A 22,939-nucleotide genomic window follows, 5' to 3' on the forward strand; every position below is an offset into this window, starting at 1 on the left:
ATTACAGAATTTCACCAAGCAGAAAGGGAATTGTCAGGCATGGATATTTTTCCAGGAGTGATGCGCAATTACTCATTGCCAACATCAGTAGTTACAAGAAGTGACTGAAATGCAGCTGCTCGTAGTGTGTTTACTGTCACAAGCGATGTTGGAATTCTGAGGCGAGCAAAAAGGAAAATGCACAACTGATGAGATTCATCACAGTAACTTCAGGCACCTGCACCGTAGATAGCTGCATCTAAGCCAGTTTTGTAGACTCCCTTTATAATCAATGAAGAAACTTGGAAGGTATTATTCGTTTTCTTCAAAGGCAGAGATGTGTCTATTACTCTTTATTGACTTTAATAGGAGTCCTGCCAAATAGCTCAGATAAAGACATCTACCCCACAAATGTGTGAAGTGAAACATATCCCTCCCACTGATATTGTTTGGGTATTTTATGGATAATTACGTTGCCTCAGCAGCTATTCCGCAAGTTCCACACCTTCATAATACACATCAATATCTACACTGCCATTATGGTATCAGCAAAGTTCCACTATATCTTATCAGCTGAAAAAATTATAGGATAATGTAGTACACAATATATGACTGTATACAATCTCGATAGCTTAAATCTCCTGTTTCTTTTATACAATGAGTGTTGTATGTTAAAGCACTCTTAAACAGTTCCTACTTTTCTGTCTCTGCAGGGCTGGCTTTCTAAGGTATTGCATGTCTAAAATGAATTCAAACACATTAATGTGTTTATAAACTCCTTGTGCAAGGATTTAAGCATATGCAAGCGTATTGAAAATGAATACAAATCCCATCGTGCTGTTTCATTGTGCAAATATAGTTTCTTTGTATTCTAAATCCCCAGTCATTTCCCTATTTCAAGTATACTTTTATTATTCCAATCATATTGTACTTATCCTTGAAAAAAATGAAACTCCATTTCACAAATCTCACTATGCACGGTGTTAACATTCTGTATAGAAGCTATTTTATTTTAACTATACTTTGCTATTCTTCCTCCACAGACACTATTTCCAACAATATTAAGTAGCTGATACATTACCTTGGGATTCTAGGTGGTCCCCTTTTTAAGTAATAGCCTTCACCTTTGTCCCTGAAAAACTAATCATTGTCCTCTTACACCTATTCGTTTTACAGAAATAGCTTTCCGCAAAGTACTTTATTTCTTTTCATCTCCTCACACTTCCATATTCAAATTTTGCAGCAAACTTTAATATTGATTTTTTATTTTTATTTTTTTTTGCACTACATATTCTCATTCTGTATGTCTAGCTATTTTGGATACTGTCTCGAAGTTGCTGATCACCGCAACCTGTCATTTAACTGGGTCCTCTGCCACTACCGTCCTTTATAACTGTTACTGTCATCAGTCTTACTCCGGGTTCAGTCATTAAATGTCAGGCAGTAACTCACAAACTGGTTTTCCCTCAACTGTCGGTCTAGTAGAGTATAAACTAACCCCATATACTGTATAAACTCCTGCAGTATTTTAAATTTTAACCTGCAATGTTAGGCTCTTTCTCTCTGCATAGCATCTGTTCCATGAAAGCTGTTACGAATCACAGGTTGACAACAATACAAAATATGAAAATGTTTACCTTCTCATCCCTACTTGCAAAATTAAATAAAAAATAAAAATCATCAATTAACATGAACTTGAAGTAATTTAAAACCGGTTGAAAACTTTTGGTAAAGGGTTTCTCAAAATTCAAATGTTGCTGTAGTCAAAATGACACAGAATGTTCAATAATGTGTTTGTTTTTCAGATATTGTAGGTCTGAAGAGATTTTTTTGTATACTTCAATTATAAAAACATTTAAAACATACAAACTTGTGCAATTTTTATTTTAATGAAGATGAGAAGTTCATTAACGAAGATAAATATTTCATTAGATGTTAAATAAAACAAAGAGATTTTTTGGCTTCTCTCAGCACAAAATTCCTTTGAAAGATTAATTAATACATGCAAATTATGCAAATTAGACCCATGCAAATATTTTATGAAGACAATTAAGGGAACCATTAATTACTGCTTTTTTTGCTTCAGTGAGATTCATTCATTTAATTTTAATTTCACTTTAACTGTTTTGATGTATAATCTTGCAGCTAAGAACTTTATCTTTCCTAGTGGGTCACTTAAACTTATAAATTTCATCAAGTGAGCAGCAACAGAAATCTGTAAAGATATTCTCTGGGCTATGTTTAGTATCAAGAGAAATTTTTGACACAATGCACTCCTAGAAACTGCAAAACTGGAAGGGAATGTGAGCTCATTCTTGGACAAGGTTCAACTGCTGGAAAAGCAATTAATTTGCTTTGGCTGTGCTAATATAGGGGAATTAGAAAGTGTGACACAAGACAAATAGAAATAATTAGTTCTCCAAAATGATGTTCTCATTAATATGGTTTGAACAGTAGAAATAAAAAACATTATTGTGGCATGTCTGCATTCTGTCCCTAGCCACAGGAGGTAGAAAAATGCAAGATACAGCATTTTTTCACCTTTGTAGTTTGTATGGTGCCTGCATTTATTTTTATTTTTTATTGTAGGTTTTAAGAAAAGGAAATTGTGGGCCTGATCCTGTTATCTAAAACCTACTGCACTTGCTCAAAGCATGAGGGATCCCTAGGTTTCTAGACTGTTTTCTTCCCGTGAAAATATGAAGCTATAAATATAACTGACTAGGCTTTTCACAACAATACACTCAAGTTCCTAAATTGAAACTTTCATTTCAATATTGTTCATTTAAATCATATTTTATGATATGCAATACACGAGGTATATGTTTATTCTGTAATTTAAGCTACTACAGCAGAAGATTGCTCTATCAAAAGAGTTTATGATATCCTCTCCAAATCTGATAACATAAAAGAAGTTTTCTTTTTCCATAACGTGAATACACACGAATGCATTTGACAAAGTATACAGAGGTAGATTTTCAGTTGCTCTCGTTCTTAACACTTAACACCAGTCCAAACCTGGTTTTCTACAAGTAGTAAAAATCACTAGCTGCTACTCTTCACAAAAACAGGCTGGTTTTGTGCAGGTGCTCACCTGCACTTTAAATTTCTTAGCTTGTTGCAGACTTAAAGGTAACGTCACATTACGTGGCCCCATCAAAAATACTAAACTCCTTTTTTCTCCCTGTAGGTGACAGGCCTACCAGCTGTTCACCGAGTTCCAACTGAAGGCGCCTCCCTTCAAAAGTTTTGCTGTGTACACACGTTCTATCTGGAATCAGATATTAAAGTGCAACGATTTGATTTAATTTATTTCTTCTTTCGGTTAGGTGACAAATGTACAGCACCTGACAGAAATTCAGATTTTCCCTTTAAATAAAGCAAGGGGAGAGAAAATGTGTCCATGCCTAGCTTGATGTTTTTTTATAGATGATTACTGCCATTAAGAAAATTCTCAATTGCAATTGCCACAGAAGTTTAGCAAAAATATCCAAGAAAATTTCTAGAACTCGCATTGTAATAATTCTGTATAAACGGAAGCCTGTCTTCAGGGAAACTGCTGATAAAAGAAAATGTAATGAAGGACTTTATAACTTAAAGTTAAAACCTATGAAACTTTCCTATCCTTTGAATAGCCATTTATTCTTTAACCACATGGATACAATATTTCCATGGTCCTAATGTGTAAGCACGTGTCAGTTAAACACATGGTTAAATGACCATAACACTTGCAAAATACCGGTAAGTACCTGCTTCTTTGACCATCAATTCTGTTGCTAGTCAGCTTTTTTTTTTTCAATTTTTATTAGTTGTGTCTCTCCCTAAAGATTTCTTTCTAGCCAAATCTTAGAACTAGCACCCCATACCCTACCTCTTAGATTTTTCTGGACTAGCCTTTGATAAAAGGTTTTTGGTATTCAAATACTGTTCTGCTTTTGTTAGGATCTTCTTATTCTCTGTCCACATGGCTAATTTCTTTCTCAGTTTGATCTTTTTGGCTTCTCCCTCAACTTTCTGTTTTAGTTTCTCAGGGCTGCGAGCTTCCTCCCATTGTCTCCCTCTCTGTGCATCGTATCCGAGTAGTCTAATCCAAAAACAGAAATTCAGCTGCCATATCCACGTTGACAATTGACACAGCCCTTTGTACTCCAGGTCTATCCCCTTTTGTCCAAACTAAAACCTCACCCTGCTTTTCTGATTCTCCGTCTGAATGTTTAGCTGCTGTGACAACCTCAGGTTGGGAAAACAGAGCTGTAAATCATTCATCCCTTCAGATTCCTCCTCCTCTTCCCCACTACTACTACTCAGTCACTGCGAACCGCTCTTTTCATCTTGTCAGTCAGCGAAGTTAAAAATCAAGGTATCCTGTTTGTTTGTTTGTTACTTCTGGCTCTTCATTACAATATAGTGTCTACATTTCTTCTCATAAAAAGTCTCTGCCCCCCCATCTTCCTATCCCTCTCTCTAGCTGTAAATTCCTGTGCAAATTCTCCTCCTATCTCACCTACTAAAGCTTACTTCTGTCTGAGTTGTATAAACAAATTCATATGGCAAAAATATTTTCCTAGTCTGCTTCTTTGAATTGTCACTCCTTTTTAATTCCTTCACTGGCTCTTCCCTTTTTACTGGAAACACAGAACTTGAAAGGTTTTGCCTTACCCTTCACCTTGTGCGTTACTCCTTATCAAAATGCTTCAGGTTGGAGTGATGCTTCCAAATAAGCATCCTCGTAGTTTTTTTCCCTGTTGTTCTCCACAGTTAAGAAGACCCTTATGCAATGTTCACAAGAATAACTTACTACGATCCTTCAGGCTTGAAATCTGGATTTATAAGTGAGTCTGACAGCAAGACCTGAGATCAGGAATGATACCTGAATCAGGAATGTGATCAGGAATGAACAGGAATGTTGATGAACACATATAACTTCCCACATAAATCAAAGAAGTCATTTATCAGCACAGTCACTATCATCTCCAAGTCACCATCTCATGCCAAAAAAATATTTGTGTAAAGCTTTAAGGGAAATGACAGTATTTGGCTATATTCCTTTACTAATTTTTGTTTATCTTGGTCATGAATGGAGGCAGTAATTTCAAGAATATGGTAGGGGATATAGGTAGGGATGGTCATATCAAAAGATTTAATGAATACTATTGCACCACTGCCGGTGTAAAATGGGATCACCTCATAGAAAAAATGCATTGAATACTCTTCCACGTAAATGACTGGAAATTCCTTTACCTCTTGCTGTTACCATACCATATTTGGGGACAGATTTGCAGTTGATGACTCAGGTTTAATTAAATGTTACATCTCATTTGTGTTTTTGACCAAAACATCGAAAAGAAAGCATGTAGTAATGCATGCATGCTTAGTCTTCAGCTCCTGAAGTACAGAAAGCTGACGCTCACTTCCATGAGCAGAAAAATACAGCAGGTATTGAGCCCGTCTGCATACCAGGAAGCTGAAGAAAGACATTCAGTGGAGCTTTGGGGTTAGTTAGTTGGCAGAACCTACATAAATTCAATAACCCGTTCCTCATTACTTTAGCTTCAAGCCGTTTAAATGTCATTATGCAAGGTATTTTAACCTTAACAGAATCTAAAGTTTATGCCAGGTCTTTTTTACAGAAGCTGAACACATAGAGCCAGCTTGATATGTGAGGGGTAATCATATCAAATGAAGTAATAATCAGATAATGCTAGGCAACGTATGTTGTATTTTCAAAGCTGCGTCTCACGAAGAAAAGACTTTAAAAGACTTACACCGGGTGCACTTTGCCATTACCCTGATATTCACAGAGGTTAGCCATCAGCCTGAGCAAGTGCAGAGCAAGCACAGATGATGTGTTACATGTATTCTTTTAGCATGAAGTTTTGTGACTTAAATCCTACTGCCAATATTGAAGTGAGCAAATTCCATCTAGTTTTGCATGTGTCTATACAATGAGAGACCATGAAGGAATATATAGAAGGGAGGGCAAAAACACGAAGGGCAGAATGAAAACTTTAGCTCTTCAAGATTTAAGTTCAGCCCCTGATCTACTACAGATTTCCGACTTAAGCATTATCAAGCTCCTTAGCCCCTCTATGATATAAGGAAAATTGCTTTGTTCTGCATCACGGGAGTATCTTCTGATGTGAAGATGAAATCCATTAAAGATTGCAAAGTTGTTCCGATATTACAATGATAACATTTCTACTAGCTTTCCAGTTACTCTGACGCAGCTCAAAACAATTTATCTAAGACAGACCACAAGGCTGCAAAACTAGAATTAGTAACATTAAGTAAGTAAATAAATAAATAACTAACTAAATATCTGTTTACTAAAAATTACATTCATGCAGAAACATTATAATATATGAAGTATCCTCTGAAAATGAATAACAGCAATTTAACAGACTACTTTTGGAATAGGTAATTTTGGTAGATTTAAAAAACTAGTGTTTTCTCATGGATAATCTGTCCTTTAGCAGTTTCTCAGAACTATGACGCACAAACTTGCTTTTCTTCAGCTTGATGCCTGATTTTGTTCTCTGTTTCAAAATACATATTTACATTAGAAATTGAGAAGAATTATACACTCCTAATAAATGAATTCTGTTGAACATCTGCTAAAGACCATAGAATCATAGAATCATTTAGGTTGTAAAAGACCCTTGGGATCATCGAGTCCAACCATCAACTCCACTCTACAAAGTTCTCCCTTACACCATATCCCTTAACACCACATCTAAACGACTCTTAAACACATTCAGGGATGGTGACTCCACCACCTCCCTGGGCAGCCTATTCCAGTGTCTGACCACTCTTTCTGTGAAGAATTTTTTCCTAATGTCCAGCCTAAACCTTCCCTGTTGCAGCTTGAAGCCTTTCCCTCTTGTTCTATCGCTAATTACCTGTGAGAAGAGACCAGCACCAACCTCTCTACAATGGCCTTTCAAGTAGTTGTAGGGAGTGATGAGGTCTCCCCTCAGCTTTACTTCTTTAGTTATTTCTTCATATGATTACTCTTGCAAGCTTCACGGTGATATTGAATTTTTTTATTTTTTTTTTAAACTGAAGAAAAAGGAAGTAGCTATGGAAAGATTTTAATACTCAATGTAGAGATAGAAGGCAAAGATGTTTCTAAGAACAAAGTACAAGAATACTCTAAGACATATTAACATAGTTCCAGGCTGGCACATCCAGGTCAGCTCTCTACTTGGCCAAAGGGCTGCTATCTGAGACATATGGTAAAAAATACCAGATCTTTCAAAGTCAGTGAGTTTGGGCTTCTTTTAAAAAAACCCACAAACCAACCACAACTTGTTTCCACATCTCAGATTTTCATATCTCAGTCAAATGCTACGTAAAACACAAGCTAGTCCACAGATAACAGCAGAGCAGGATCTAGAGAAACTATGCCATGAATGTTTGTGTGTTTCCACTAAAAATGCTATAAGAAGGGTGACATAGGCCTTCCTTTTGGAATTAATATAGTAATAAATTCCTTTTTTTTTGAAAATAAATAACAAGTTATAGTTAATATAGAAAATAAATAACAAGCTATAAATTTCCATTTAACATAAGCCAAGTCAAAAATGTAATCTTTTCAAAGGTGTTCTAAATGAGCAAACTGGGCTTGATTCAACATCTGGTTTGATTTAAGTCAGCCTTCCATATCCTGCGTGGCTTCCAGCTGCTGCTCCAGAAAGGCCTGAATCTTCCACAGGCATGATTAACCCTACACAGATGTCTCAGACAGCCATTAACTTGCGAACAACCGAATCACTTTTTAAGTAGTGTAAGGGTTAATATTAAGATAAGACTATCTTAACTTCTCTCTGAAAATCTCTTTTCAGAGTTTCAGACCTGCCACAATGAGATGGGAAATTGATGATGACCTTCCTTGGTAGATTAGCTCACATGGCTTGCTAAGAAATTTTCTTTTCTTCTTCTTTCGATGCAGGTGGTGGCTGACAGTCAAAAACAGGATGGCCACTGTTCATATTTAATGTTTGAAATGGCTGAATTTGAAATTCAAGATCTGAAATCTAATCTGGATTTGATGCTTCTTTTTACCTACCCAAGCTGCAGTACCTTTCAGGAAGGAAACATGGATCTCCTTGTCCAATAGATTTCCTCCTATGTGTCTTAAGTGGATAAAATAACTTACAAACTAGTAGTTTGTACTAGTAGTTCTCTAAAGCAGAGTACTTTTAGCAGAACTGAAAATTATTACTGTTACTTTGGCATAAGAGTGGTCTCACTCATGCTTCACATGACAAGTCACAACAAGGGAAGAGCAACTATTAGAGAAATCTCAAACCATTAAATATTTTGAGGCCTGTTGACAGTGAAGTTTTAATGATTTCATAGAAGAATGCGACACTAACATTGACGGATGAAGTTCCTTTATAAGGGGATGATACACAAACAGCAGGCATTTTTTAATCCCTGTAGTAGTTTAAAAACCAAACGTCAAGAAACAACCTTCTTTATGACACACATTACAGCTGACATGATGCCACTTTCCAACACTTGTCTAAGAAGTAGTAAACGTGGCCGAGGGGAAAAAAAAAAAAAGCAAGAGAAAAAGGGACAGCTCTCTACACAGTGTAGAGGCAAACATCAATACACAGCTTACAGTCAGCAAATCTGGCTCCCCAACCAACCTGGAGAGGCACAGGATTATAGTTCAATTGTGAACGAACTAAAAATCCACTTTGTTTATATCTGTTTCATGGTAGGCTATAGAAACACCATTTCACTGAAATGAAGCTGTTGTTGTTTTTATCAAATTTTCATCCTGGTTTAAAAAAGAAAGTCTTTTAGTTCTTTCCCTAGAAGTGAAAAAGTGATTTGTTTTTCAGCGGAGGAGACTATGCTGGAAAGGTGTGTTCTACTGGCATGTTCAGGTTACCTTCCGAGGGAGAATATGAAGGGAACAGAGTACTTATGGGAAACCTGAATAGGCAGGATGGTGGCTTGCAGTGCCCACTTTTCCCAGGCAGCAAGACAACTGGTTTGACCTCTGAAGTCTGCTAGGTGAGAATTAATTCATCCTCTCCTTCCCTCTTTGAATAATATGAACGTGGAGGAGGGAGGGAGCAAGAGATGAACAAAAATAAAACAAGTCAAAACAATTCTACATAAAGTCTTAACAGCCTCTTTGGTGCACAAAGTGTTTTATTTAATATTCTTATTGTCCTGAATTTTCCCACTTGACTCTGTTCATGCTTAGTCATTAATTTTACACATAGTTGCTTTAAAAGTGCACTAAAGTACCATGTTGGAAGAAAGCCTCTGATTGATTAATCATTTATCTCAGTAGAAAAGCCATGAACATATTTGATTTCCAGCAGCTTCGTATATATACAGCTATAAAATGAGATGTAAATTGCAATAGATAGTAATTTCAAAGAAAATGTGAAAAAGTTTATGTAAGCGTGTAAGTATTGGATGAGGAGGCTCCATAAGCATGTTCTGCAACATATTTGTAACTGTTTATTAACTCTGTGCCCTTCCTTTGTTTTTTTGGGCGATAGATAACAGGATTACGCACCTTAAAGTTTAAAGGTGTAGCTAACAATGACCTATGAACACTATGAAACAATTGTCTATTTATAGGTTACTGCCTGCAATCAATACCACCTTCTGTTTAAGTTAATCAATGTTGTCTTTAATTGATTAGCTTGGGTTGAAAACCTGCCAAAGTGCTGGACTCCTGGGCAGAGGGATAGGGAACATACTTATTACTGTTTGGTTTCCATGCACTGTAAGCTAATTTCAGTACTTATTCATGGTCAAGGAAATATGAAGCAAAATAAACCTTTATTCCAGGTTTCCTCATTGAGTATTCAGATTTCAACCGTAAAAGACAGACAAACTAGCAAGAGACGTCACAAATGTCTAATGTACAATCTCAGTTTAAAATCTGAACTGCACCAGATTGTCTGACAACCCGAAAAAATCCATAAAACAAATGTCTTTAAAATTTGTGAGCTGGTAATGCTAGTAAGGCTTATTCTTTTTAGGGTAAAAAAAATAAAATATTTAAATTAGTGCCCAGGGAGAGAGCCCAGCTCTTTCTAAAACGTATAAAAATTAGAGAACCTATTTTCAGAGATATACCTTCCGCAACAGTAATGAAATTCAAGGTGGTGCACACAGATTAATGCTGTTATTTATTATTATGTATATAATTTCATTGAAGTGCATAGCACTGTACAGATGAATAATAAGTGCATGACCCTGACATTAACACAAGGCGTTACACACTGCAGTCAAAAAGCAGCTGAAGTTTAAGGCACTAATCAGAAGGAAAATGAAGCATTATATGTTACTGCAAATAGGAACAATGTTTAACCAGCAAATATTTTAGGAAGACTGAACAAAAATAAAACAGAATGGGGTGGACTAACCAAAGGGAGTTAGTAAAGCAGCTCCACTAAATGTCACTGAGGGTTAGATACCAAACTTCTAACAGTTTCCCCCCTTTAGTGCCACCACTAGATCTGAAAATATGTATTTTTTTTGAGCATAAGAAAGACAAAAGAGAAGAGCAGTGCAGAAAACAGACTAACCTTCAGCTTCTAAAATTGAACAGTGCACATGCATACGTTTACGCCAATGCATCAATTTGTTTGACAAACTCTGGCACGCAGAGAAGGATCAATAACAAGACAGCAGACATGACTCCCTAGTGGGTCGCTACAACAGCTTTGCTTCATTCTGTTGTCTTTTTCGCATTTTTCTGGTAGCTCAGATCACTACTCTTACCTAGAGGTGCTAGAGTAACCCTAAGGAGGGCAGTCACATTACAGAGACAGTCCTGTCTTATGTCTGCAGCCAACCAAAGCTGTAGAGACTGAAACCAGTTGTCTTACTGAACTTCAGAAATCTTAAAAATGGTAAAATTAAGGAAGAAACCTGATAATCAAAGAGGAAAAAAGAAAAATGCAAAATCTATCTGTCAGGTGGCTAAAAGTCACACTCTCAGAAGACACAGTATTTCACAAACGTAGACAGACCTTACTGTTTGATGACTCCTAGGCTGAAAAAAGGCTTTTTCTTGACAAATTAAATGGATAATATTAGGGTGGGGGTTTTGTTTTGGTTTTAGTTTTGGTTTTAAATCTGGCCTAATGGAATAAAAGGCCAAGTGGCCTAAAAATCACGGAAATGATCATCTCCAAAAAAAAAAAAGCAGTCCGCTGTTTTGTCGTTGCTGCTTCTCAGAACCTTTTTTATATTTCTGTGGGTCTAGAATAGTCAGCTGTTTGTTTCCATAAACAGCCTAGCTAAGTAGCAGATGTTTCCTTGGGCAGTTATTCAATATATCCAGAAAAAAAAACCCTCATTGCCTTCCAGGCTTCTGACAGCTTTGTTTCCAGCTCCTGACTTCTTTTCCCTGCTGAAATGTTCAACCTTTATAGCAGGCCTGCACAACAGGTGGGCCGTGGGTCTCTTGCAGCTTGAAAAACCATTTGTTTGGCCCATCAGCTGCTGAGAAGCATCATGTACTGTTTGATTTGCCCAGCTGCCAAGAGGCAGCAACAAGATGTCCAGCCGAAAACGCATATCTCCTAGCTTGTCACTGATCCCTCCGAATGCATGTAGCTCCTAGTCAGCCACCTGGTCCACCAGCAGACACATAGCTCCAGATCATACACACACATTGTCTTGCAGGTCAAAGAAGTGGCGTAATAAGGAAGATTTGGGATATTCAAAAGCAATATTTGGCAAGGGGGGAGGTTCAAACAAAGAGGTAAGGAAAATGGGAAAGTAGAAATACAAGGAAAGCTGAAACAGTATTGAAAGGGGTCAGCAGAGAAGAAGGAATGTCACATGGGAAAGTGAAAATACATTTTCATTCTGAAAATGACCTGAAAAATCCATTTGAGAATCCTGACTAATCACAAGCACCTTTCTGCTAGAAGTCCCATGCAATAATAAATGAGTAACAACAAATCCATAGTACTTACTAAGCGGCAATAAAAATGGAATAACTGATGAGCAAGAGTCAATTGAATAAAAATGCAGAATTTACATGCTGATATATATATATTTAACATTTCTAAGATGTTTTAATGAGAAAAAAGGCAAGAAAAAAACTTTGTAAAATGTATAAAGAATCAGGTGCTTTTCTTTTCCTGGATTTAATCAATTAATACTGTAAGGAATATATGGCCATCATTTTACATGGCATTATACAGATGGATGACCTCATCTTTGAGGAGCTATGGGAACAAATGGAATTACTTTTCATTAAGAGGAAGGGGGACACGGGGAGGAACAGACAGAAATGCAAAGATAGGAGATAGAAGCTCTGGTAGAAAAATGCAATTATTCAAGGGTCTCTACAGAAGGATAATGAATAAAAGAAATGGACTTGATGCTGGTCACCACAGTCAATATCATGGGCAAAATAAACGAAGGAAAGACTAAAGAGAAGACATTTTAGTTAAATGTGCTGCAAAGAGAACTCATGTCCCCAGAAAAGAAATAGATGTCCTGCCGTTTGAGGATATTGAAAACTATTTTTAAAAAATCATTAGTTAATTTGAGAGTAGTCTTGAACTGAAACATGTGTCCTATCTATGATTAGCAGCCAACAGTAATCTCCTCTAAGTCTACAAACATAAACTCATCTAAAACTTAAGATTTAGAGAAATTAGGACAAAAAGTCTGATGCAGTTGGAATTGGAAATAAAGACAGAAAATGTGACTGGGGGGGTGACTGAGACTGGTTAAACACATAGATAGAAACACAGAAACCAGGACACTGGAAGACACTGAAAGAGAGCTAGTAATACGAAAAGGTTGGCTGACAGTAACTGAGACTGAAATTGGGGGACCAAGTGATTTGGACTGACTAGAAAAGAACAAGACCCAGTGGTTGAGAATAGAAGGAAAGATGGGGGACAGAACACAGACAGGGCAAGAAAGTCAGGTCAGGTCATCCGAAGTCTCTTAGAGGTAGAAATCTTGACAAGTAACTGGATATGTAGCATATGGATAAAGTATTTTGAGCCAATATCTGGAGGCGTTTGGATCTTGATTAACAAGGACATTAGGTGTAAGAAGTTAAAATTAGAGGCTGGAATTATGACTAGATATAAATAGAAACTTGTATTGAAAGGTGAAACAAAAAAGAGGCAAGAAAGAGATTATAAAATTTGGAAATGGATACTATGACTGTTACAAAGGCCAGAGATGAGAAAGAAACAAGAATAAGAAAGCTTGATGGAGACACTGTTAAAAGTGATACAGGCTGCAAGACAAATGAAAGGGAGATTCTGTGCCCAAGAGCGTGAAATGTATCCCAAGATTACCTTTATTTATCTCCAAAAGCGTCTGTAAAACCCCCATGGCAAAATGGTCATTCCTTAGACCACACTGTTCATAGTAAGGTATTACAGTTTATCAGTTACTTTGTTAGCTTTATCACTGTGAATCTAAAGATTCAAGGCCATAAGGTTGTCAGATGCCATCTCACAGTGAAACTTCTGACTTTGTAGTTTACTTGTTAAAAATAAAACCCGAGGAAATGGTTACCCAGGACATCATTCAAATGGTGAAGCAAAACACTCGAAATTAAGATTTAACATATGAAAGAAATTGAGATAATCATTCACACCTCTTCTGTAAAGCATGATGTCTAACGAGGAAAGTATTATATATAAACTAGGTATTATATGAAGCATGAGAACACACATTGAGCACTGAAGATAAAGAAAATATTGGATAGATATCCCTTTATTCAACTACATCCTTGTCCCCTGCACTGAATGAGACAGGGTACTGTGAAAAATACAGTATCTAATCATATAATTAAAGATTATATCATGATGCATTCACAAAGACGGTTGAACAAAGGTGCGGAAGACAACCTTAATTCTACCATTTCCTAATTTTGGAATGCTTGACTTTACAGCCTTGATAATGGCCTTTTCCAATAAAGTTTTTGATCTCATTAGAAATACCATCACACATTTTCACATGCTTTTGTCCAAGATTTATACATCAGAAATGGAACCGTGCGCACTAGCTTCACAGAACCACCAAAAGTTCCTTTTCAATGTTGAAGTCCTTCAGATAGCTATCTTTCAAACACAAATACTGCAAGAACGAATCCAGGACTATCATTTGCTGAGATTATTACACTGATTTTGCTTGTTGAAAAATAGATTAAACAAGTTTCAAACCAACACAGAAAACAATTTAGGTGAGGTTTTCAGGCAAATGACTGAAGCTTTATCTAAGCAATTTTTATTAATGTGGAGGGCAGCTGCAGGGCAGCGTTCCCCTAGTACTTAGGCAGCAAAATGCACACACTAGGTTTTTGGTATGGGCAAAGTTAAAATATAATTTCTTTCTCATTCTCCCTCAGTAGCCTTACAACTACATACAGGACTATGCAGTCAGTGCGCTGAGCTGCAGTTGCTTGCTTTCTCTATTCCTGGATCTGCTCAACAACTCCATTTCCTGCCTTGTCCTTTCTGGGAGGGAAAAAGCCAGCTGGCCCTGGAAGCTTTTATGTGCATGGTAGCTGAGTGGCTCTTTTTCTTACATCAGGAAAGCATAGTCGGAAGCCACTTAGCATTACACTTAACTGCGCTGTTAATATAAGCCTACAGAAGAGGTGGAGAACTGGGAAAAGGTGAGAAGGAAAAGTCGGTGGGAAAGGGCTTAGAAAGCATAAGTTCATTTTGCTAAGGGACAGGGAGAGCACGATAACAGACTCATTTGGAGAAAGGCTAGAAGGGAAAAAAAAATATTTGCAGCAGAATAAGGAACTGAGGCATGAAATTTTGATTGATGGACAAAAGGAACAAAATTTGCACTAGAGGAGAATGCGTAATAAGGGGAAAATTGACTGAAAGGGTAGAGTAGGAGAGGAAAACTTTGAGGACAGGTCAAGTGCAAAGGGTCTCTTGGAACACAAACAAGCATTAGAGGAAAAAAAAGAAAGAAGATAGGCCTGAGAATTCATGGGAACTGAACAGGATGAGAAGACTGTTAGTAGAAAAGGATGGAGGAAAGTAGAACGGTGGCATGTAGAAGTCGGAAATGAACTGGAAGAAAGCAGAAAAGATACAGACTGAGGCAATTGCTAGAAAATAGGAAAGAAATGGAGAACATGAACAAAATAGCAGCCTGAGAGAAGACTTTGGTTAAACTTCCTGTTCATAGCAGGGGAGCTTTGGGAGAAAAGCACAAAACAATTTGGCAGTGATTTGGGAAAAGGAAGACATGACAGGGACACTATAAAATGAATGGTCAATGGGGAAGACAGAGTAGAAGTAGAAAATTTTTAGATGAGCTTAGATAATGTGTAAAGGGAGTGGTGATTAAATGGAATGAAGATGAATGTATAGGACTTGGGAGGTAAACTATTGGGAGACAGAAAATTGGAAATGTGGGATTTACAGAGGAAAAGAAAAATTAATAATGTAGGCAGACAAATACATGGTAAGTAACCAGATGGGGAAGAAAAAGTCAATGGAAATAAGAAAGTAAAAGCGGCAGTAAATGTCATTGTTCCAGTGCTTAGTAAGAGGTCTGGTAACAAAACAGTATATAAAAGTCAAACATTATCTTTGTATGGTACCTTTTTGTGTGGGATGAGGGGGTCTTGGGAAACCGGATTGGGAGCTAGGCATAGGCATCTAGTGAACCTACAATATGTATGGAGAAGAGGATAATCTGCTTTATTATTATTTTAAACAGAAGCAAGAAAGAAAACATTTAAAACCAGTGTCTACACCAGTCGCTAATAACTTAGTATCTGTTTGCATCTGTTAAAAAATATGTAAGTGTAATTGAGACCCACATTTGGGTTATTTATTACGATTATTTGTTAGCATTTTATGGATATTCCAGCAAATTGTTATCTACCCAGTATTTAAAAAACCCAAACCCAACCCTAAAATATCCTTTATTGCTTCTTTTTATAGTCTCATGTTCCAATTTCTTTTTATTATCTCTCCCATTTTACAAAGGACTTTACATGAACTAAAAGTGAATCTGAATCAGTGATAAAAAATAGAACAGAACATACCCCACTTATTGACAAACGCAATTATCTTTTACGCTTAAATTAGTCCTATTCCTTACTCACAAAAGTGATAGTTAAAAATATCAACATTAAATATAACTTCAAGTTGACAAGTATCCTTTTATTTATAATAGATAGTGGATAAAAATCTGTATTTTTAATTATGACTTCCTTGCATAGTATTTTTTAAACGCTGAAATTACACTTGATAATTCAATTATTTCACTTCCCCACAGAACGCTGCAGCTTTCCTACTTTTGTTTGCTTAGTTATAGAACTGCATAGCATGCTTAATACAGTAAGTTGAAAAAAAATGAACGGTTGTTGATAAAGAGACTATTACCCCAGACATGCTTTCATACTGAGAAACAGATATATTTTTGAGAGGAATAAGAAAGGCATAAGTATTTCCCTAGTAGGTATTTTTTTCCCAGAACCTGAAACACGAAAGAGATAGTATTATATTCTTTATCAAGGAGTATACTGTATATTCTATATAATAATTCTTCTATAGTGCATACTGGAGTACTTAGAATATAATTTACAGATAAAATGTAAGGACATAATTGAAGTTTTGCAAGATTGGAAAGCCATGGTCTTTGTTACCCTGATGAAAATTTTAAAAAGTGTTGGAAAAATCCCAGTTTCACCCATTGGAAAGCTTTTGTAGAGTTTTGCAGCTAAATTCTCCAAGGAGCCCATCTGTACTGAGCATGCTTTATCCCCGTGCTGCAGGAATGAAGCAGTTCTTTCCCTGCAGCTCTCTCTCCTCATCCCTGCAAACAATTGCCGTGCTAAATACTGAAATAAGAACGGAGAAATTGTCTTTGCGCTTCTCTCAGTGCTTCTTTCCCTGATATCCAGGCCGATGCAGAAGAAGAAACAGAATGTATACTGAAAGCAGTAGGGAGCATAAGCTTGATGAGGAGGTGGCTGGCGAGGGGTGGGGGGGAAGAAGAGAATAGAGACAGAGATGTGGTACCAAATAGGGAAGGCTGGTAACAGGGAATGTCAATGCGACATGGACTCTCGAAATGGTTGGACGAAAGGAGGCAAGAGCAAGGGTCAGACAGAGACAGGAGGCTGGGGGTCACTGAGAAGAGAAAGAGCTTGTAATTAGAGAAATAATCAGGGTGGCATGAGACTGAGCTCAGAAGAGAACGCTGGAGGAATGTTAAGTTAGGGAAAAAGAAGCACAATGTAATGCAGAGCAAGGAAAGGGTGAGATTAGCCATTGGCAAAAGCTGGAATTGGAGTGAGGAGGAAAAAAATAGGAAGAACTGGGACACAGATAGACAGGGATATGTGCTAAGGGGGACACAGAGAAAAGGGAATTTATGGTGAGAAGGAATCCTCCTTCCAATGTTGGAAGTGAACACAAAAAATCCTGACACTTAGCCTTACTTGTCTGCCATTAACTATTTCTTGAACTACTTCTGAAACCTGTCAGCCTGTAATAGCTGTTCCACAACAACAAGCTCCTGCAGTTACATTTGTGTTGTAGGGTTACATACAGCAGTAGATCTAAAAGTTCTGAATTGCTGTATGACAGTTAAGCTGTATATATTAAATGATAAGAAATTGCAACTCTATTCCTTGCTTCTTTTTTCCTTTTCCTTAAGAAAACTCTATTTGAATTATATGTTAAGACTGCAAAGTAGAGACAGGAAATGTCAGAATTAAGGTTGCCTTTGCAATGTGATCCAATACCACTACCAGAATATATCATGGTCCAGTCTTTAATTAAATAATCATCTGTGGGTTGTTTGGGCTTTTTTCCTTGCACCACCTTGGACAGGTGAATCAAGGAAACCGAGCATGTTGCTTGTAAGTCCTTGATTTCCCTTATTGCAGAAATGGAAATATATGAAATGAACATAAGTAGGCAGAGGATAGCTGGAAAAGAATGCATAACCATGATTAAAAAGTCCAAGCGTAGTATCCTATGTAGTGTGGGATAAGTCCTTTAGAATACATATTTCTAAATACTCAGTAATTATGTGTTGCTCATTTTATAAATATCCAGCTTGGTATCTCAGCCCATAAACAAAACCGAATTCAACAGGAACAATGATTTCAAATACAGTGAATACATTTGCCAAAAATGCAAAGTATCCTGAAAAAAAGATGTCCCAGCTACTCAAAAGTTAAGCAATTTGTCACCTTAATCTTTCTGTGACTCTCTTTCCCAGCTTTCAAATGGGAATACTCCAAACTTCACTTTCTTGTGGGAATGCTCTGAAGATAAAGTAATTAATGCTTGCAAAGAGCTCAGATACTGCAGTGACTAGTGTAATAGAATGGCCTCCCAAGAAATTAGAAGTCTTTGCACCAAACAAAATAACAAAAATGACTGGATTATAACAAAATGACATAATGACTGGATTCTTACTAAATGTATTGCGTCAAATGGTGCTTTGAACAAGGCATACAGATTATGGTAAGGAAAGTAGGATTCTGGAATAACAAACCTCACAGCATGTACCCACTTCCCAGGCAACGTTTAATCTGGCATACTCCAACTTCTGAGTAGGACTTTGCAGACCTAACGTGCTTTAAATCTAAATGGTTTTGTTTATAGACGTGTGTTTGTCCTACATAAGAACTTATTGCCTCTCTTGTATTTGTTTATACGCTCAATACATTAAAAGCTTGTTGACTTTTTATTCTGTTGTTACAGCTTCCTTGTGGTACACCAGTAACAACTCTTCAGGAGTTAGAAAAAGGGATTAAATAACACAGAGAAGATGTCAAATGATACTGTTACGATGATTGACTTCGAAATGCAAAATAAAGGCAATTGAGAATGATTACTGGAGCTAATCATTTTAGGCTTGCCTCTGAAAAATGCACCTTCATTTACAATTGAAAACAAATGCTATTTTTGCTGTTTAGTATTCATGTAGGTAGATTTAGCCTGTTGACTAGAGAAGACATTATAACACAAATACTATCTTAAAAACTTGCTCTTTACTAATACCTTGGTGTTTGCAATATATATAAATACACATTTAGATTCACAGGGGAAGTAATATGGCTCTCTTCAGTATTTCATGTATGAATTTACTCAGCAGATTTGTTTTATTAAAACGTAAATAATGGGATATGGTAAATGAAAAATCCAAGAAGGGAATAAACAGATTATTTATCGTTAATGCTCAGAGTAGCTTATTGAAACATTCCTTTCAGTAACTGCCACTGAATATTAGCTATGAAATTCTCATCATGTCTTGAATGTTACCTATTAGGTTTAGCCATTTGTATAGTTAAAAGGCTCAAAATGTTTCAAATATACCTTAAAAACATTGTTATCTCAAATCTAACTATACATATTCACAAAAGCTGCATTCAGCATGTCTGAGATTCAACCCAATATTGCTTCAGATTAATTATTCTTCTTTAATTGCTATGTATAAACAGAAATGACCTATTAATTTAAAGAAAATCTATCAGCACAGAATGTATTCTCTCTTATAAACAAGCAAGATGAACTTGACCTTGTTTGAACTTGTTTTGATGTGGCCCAGATGGTAGGCTACATGCTTGAATAGCAGTCTAAAGCTGAGGAAAAACTCATATAGCAAGATCTAGATTTATAGCCTTTTGCAAATTCCTACCTTGTATTGTCCTTTCAGCATCTGTTCTGCCCCCGCTGCGGTCAGCTTCTATCTCTGGGGTCAGAGAGTCTAGAAACACAGAAAGGTAAGACTGACACATATTTCATTTGATTCTTATAGCCCTTTTTACAACCTGTTACTCCAATGCTGAATTACAATGCAATCAACCTTTGTCAGTTTTTTTAATGTTGAACAATGACTGGAGGCCAGGACAATTTTTTGTTAGACTAGGAAGATTAATGAGCAATAGATTTTTCAAGCATAAAGGGGGGGGATAAAGAGAAGAAGAAAAAAAATTGACTTCTCAAGCTAATAATATAAAATTGTCCTAGTTTGGACATTCTCTCCAGTGAGTTTATTTGCACATACTATATAAAGTAACAAAACAATAAAGAGAGAGGCATCACTTGAATGAAGGAAAGAAAAGAGATTTTCTTCTTTCTCCTTCCCATCATGTTATAAATTTTCAATATAACAAGCTTCTTTTGGCACTCAAATTGAAAGTTAATGACACAGAGGCAAAAATTGGTTTCTTACCATTTAGGACCCTGAGACTATCTGTTGAAGCTGCCTGTTTCAGTGTCTGTTCTGCTTGCTCCCGTCGCTTAGTCTCAAATTCAAGTGCTTCCTGCAATTTCCTTTTTGCCTTCTTTTCCTTCTTTAGCCTTTTCTGAATTATTGCTAGGGAAAAAGAAAATCAGTGTACTCAAATTCGGATCTGAAACCCATCTACATTATTTCCTATTAAGAGTTCCAAGAAATGCTACAACTGCAACAGTTCATATAAATCAATTAATTATACAATACCAATGTAAATCACTTGAAATTTGCTGGAATCGCACTGGGATACTCTAAGAGCTACTGTTCTATACAATGGTACTGAAAACTGAAGTGATGTTCAGCTAAAGCTTTTTTTATTTTATTTTTTATTTTTTATTTTTATAAACAGATGAGAATCTGTGAGTGTCCAAATCAGAAAACCTTGGAACCAGCAATTAAATTTACTTTTTGCATCACCTGACGTAGATATGCCTCTGTCTCTGGAGGAGAGGTGTTTTTTTTCGGGATTAAGTCCACCACTTTGTTATTCCCCACATTTATTGCACACAGCGCACACACGGTGATGAAGTTGTCTCCTGCTTGCCTGCCTGCCTGCAGCTTCTCTCCCACAAGAGGGAGATCTGGTTGCTTGGGTGCCTGGGCTGCAGGAGGAGCTCATCCTGCTGTGGTCTTCATTCCTTAGGGAAAGGCCCTGAGCTTTCTAACTCCCCTCCAAGCTACTGCCTCCTGCAAGCCATCTGACCTCTTGGTGCCCGGTCTCTTCCTCGTATTTATTTCTTATCCACGTTTCCCTTTGTCTTTCACTTTTATCTTTCTTGCTCTCTGTTGGCTCCGTTCCCATCAGCCAACTAGCCTTGAAGAACTCACAGCAAATCCTTTATGGTGCTGGGTCCCCCAGGCAAGTAAATATTACTTTTCTTTGTCAGATGTGAGGGAAATATTAGGAAAGGAAGGAATATTTTAAAATTAAGCATTTGAAGGCCCTAATTTAGAAAAATGTTTTCCTTGTGTCTCTTCAGTTCAAATTTGACAAGGAAAAGGATTGCACGATCAGGGTGTAAGAAGGGGATCACAAAACAGTTGTTTTAAAGAAACTTCATCGCAGTTTTCTTTTCTAGGTAAGACTTGTATGATCCCTAACTGAAGGAACATATCACAGGTTATGTTCCTGATGAAAAAGGGTAATGTGAACCAATTTTTCTACTCGAAAAAAGCCAAAGTGATCCTTTAAAGAAATCACGTAAGGTCGTAGAGCGTATCATTATCTCCCCGCCACACCTCAACCTTTCTTACACAGCACATTTAGGGTTTTCAAGGATGTGCATTTAAAAGGCTTATTTTCCATATGATCTTCCTGGATAACCCTCTCCTGGAGTCTATTATTTTTACACTCAGTAAAAAATTATTTACTAAGCTACTAACTAAAGAATTCTTTACCCGCAGTCGAAAAATTATCCTTACCAAACCCATCCTTATCTAGCCCTGTTATCTCACTCCAAAGTAACCTCTGGTACACGCCTAGGGATGAACGCTGGAAAAGGTAAAAATGTACTTCCACCACTTCATCCTCCAATTTCCAGTAGTCTGTGATGGTGGTATCTTTCACAAAATGCAAATAATGAAACTTTCAAAGGGAACCGTCATTGTTATTACTATTTAATGTATTTGCTAAGAATAACCACTTTTGGGGTGATCTTGGATATTTTGTGTTGCTATACAGAACTGTTCAGACACAAAATGAAAATAAGCACATACCCTGTAGTCAGAATAGCTACATAATTTACGTCCAAGACTTTGGAATTTTCATTCTTTCTCATTTTGTATAGTACCAACTATTTTACAGGCTAATTAGCTTATACTATCAAAGAACATCTAGTATCTATACAAAGGCTAAACTAAATACATTTTGAATCATTGCACGGTTTTAATGTTTTCATTATAAGTACTTGGAAAGTGATTGCAATAAATGAGAAGGAAACATATGTTGCTTTCTGAATTAAAATGTCATCATGGCTGACACATTGTAGATGTGACTACAGCAGTCAGAGCCAGAATTAGCAAGCCCTTACTGTGTAGCTGCTCACAGAAGAGATATTATCCTACTTTCACTAGTTGATGAGACACATCCTACAGCCTTAGGAATCACTAATTGGAATATTTACAAAGAAGGAAGGAAACAGTACAGTAAATAAGCAGCTCTCTAGAACATACAGCAGCAGCAGTGAATTTCATGTTCCAAAAAATGGCAAAAATATTCAGATGTAGCCACTAAAGAAAAAGATGTTTGACTTGTGTTCACATGACGAGCAAAAGATGGATGTCACCTGATGCTGAAGGTCCCATTCATCTAATGGTTTTTGACCTGTATGTGACACAGTGATTCGCGTTTCTATGCTGTAGCTTTTACGTGTATTTCAGGTTTTTTGTATGGCATCTCTTAACTTAACCGGGATATGGTACGCTTCTCCCATCTTGCTTGTGCTTCCATTCAGGCATGTGAAACTTTCTTTCATACACAGAACTTGCTATTTGGAAAAATAATAGTAGGTAAAGCCTCCTAGGTATTTTTCTACTTTTAATTGAAGAATAAATTCTCCCAATAATTACAATCTGGCCTTACTTTTTCTCTCCTACTTGGATCTGTTCATTTTTGAAGAATAACCCGTTACTTTTCTTTCTTTTGTACAGAAGTATCCACTAGCAGTGACAGTCATTCTCATTATATTTGATTTGCTGC

At 36.8% G+C, this 22,939-nt stretch overlaps 1 protein-coding gene across 6 annotated transcripts in view; it reads right to left on the reverse strand.

Moving 5' to 3' along the window:
- Positions 1-22,939, reverse strand: part of DACH1 (dachshund family transcription factor 1) — a 367,284-nt gene that overhangs the window by 16,827 nt on the left and 327,518 nt on the right. For 4 of the 6 annotated variants that reach the window (XM_054220220.1, XM_054220230.1, XM_054220248.1 and 1 more), the window contains 2 exons: positions 20,179-20,322; positions 19,642-19,710 (listed from right to left, as the gene is read on the reverse strand). In XM_054220220.1, coding sequence (XP_054076195.1) covers positions 19,642-19,710; positions 20,179-20,322 — 213 coding nt within the window. Of the gene's footprint in view, positions 1-15,577; positions 15,645-19,641; positions 19,711-20,178; positions 20,323-22,939 lie in introns of all 6 variants that reach the window. The other 2 variants (XM_054220239.1, XM_054220269.1) reach the window with 1 other exon arrangement.

This window comes from Rissa tridactyla, chromosome 1 (assembly GCF_028500815.1).
Source record: "Rissa tridactyla isolate bRisTri1 chromosome 1, bRisTri1.patW.cur.20221130, whole genome shotgun sequence".
Taxonomy (NCBI): domain Eukaryota; kingdom Metazoa; phylum Chordata; class Aves; order Charadriiformes; family Laridae; genus Rissa; species Rissa tridactyla.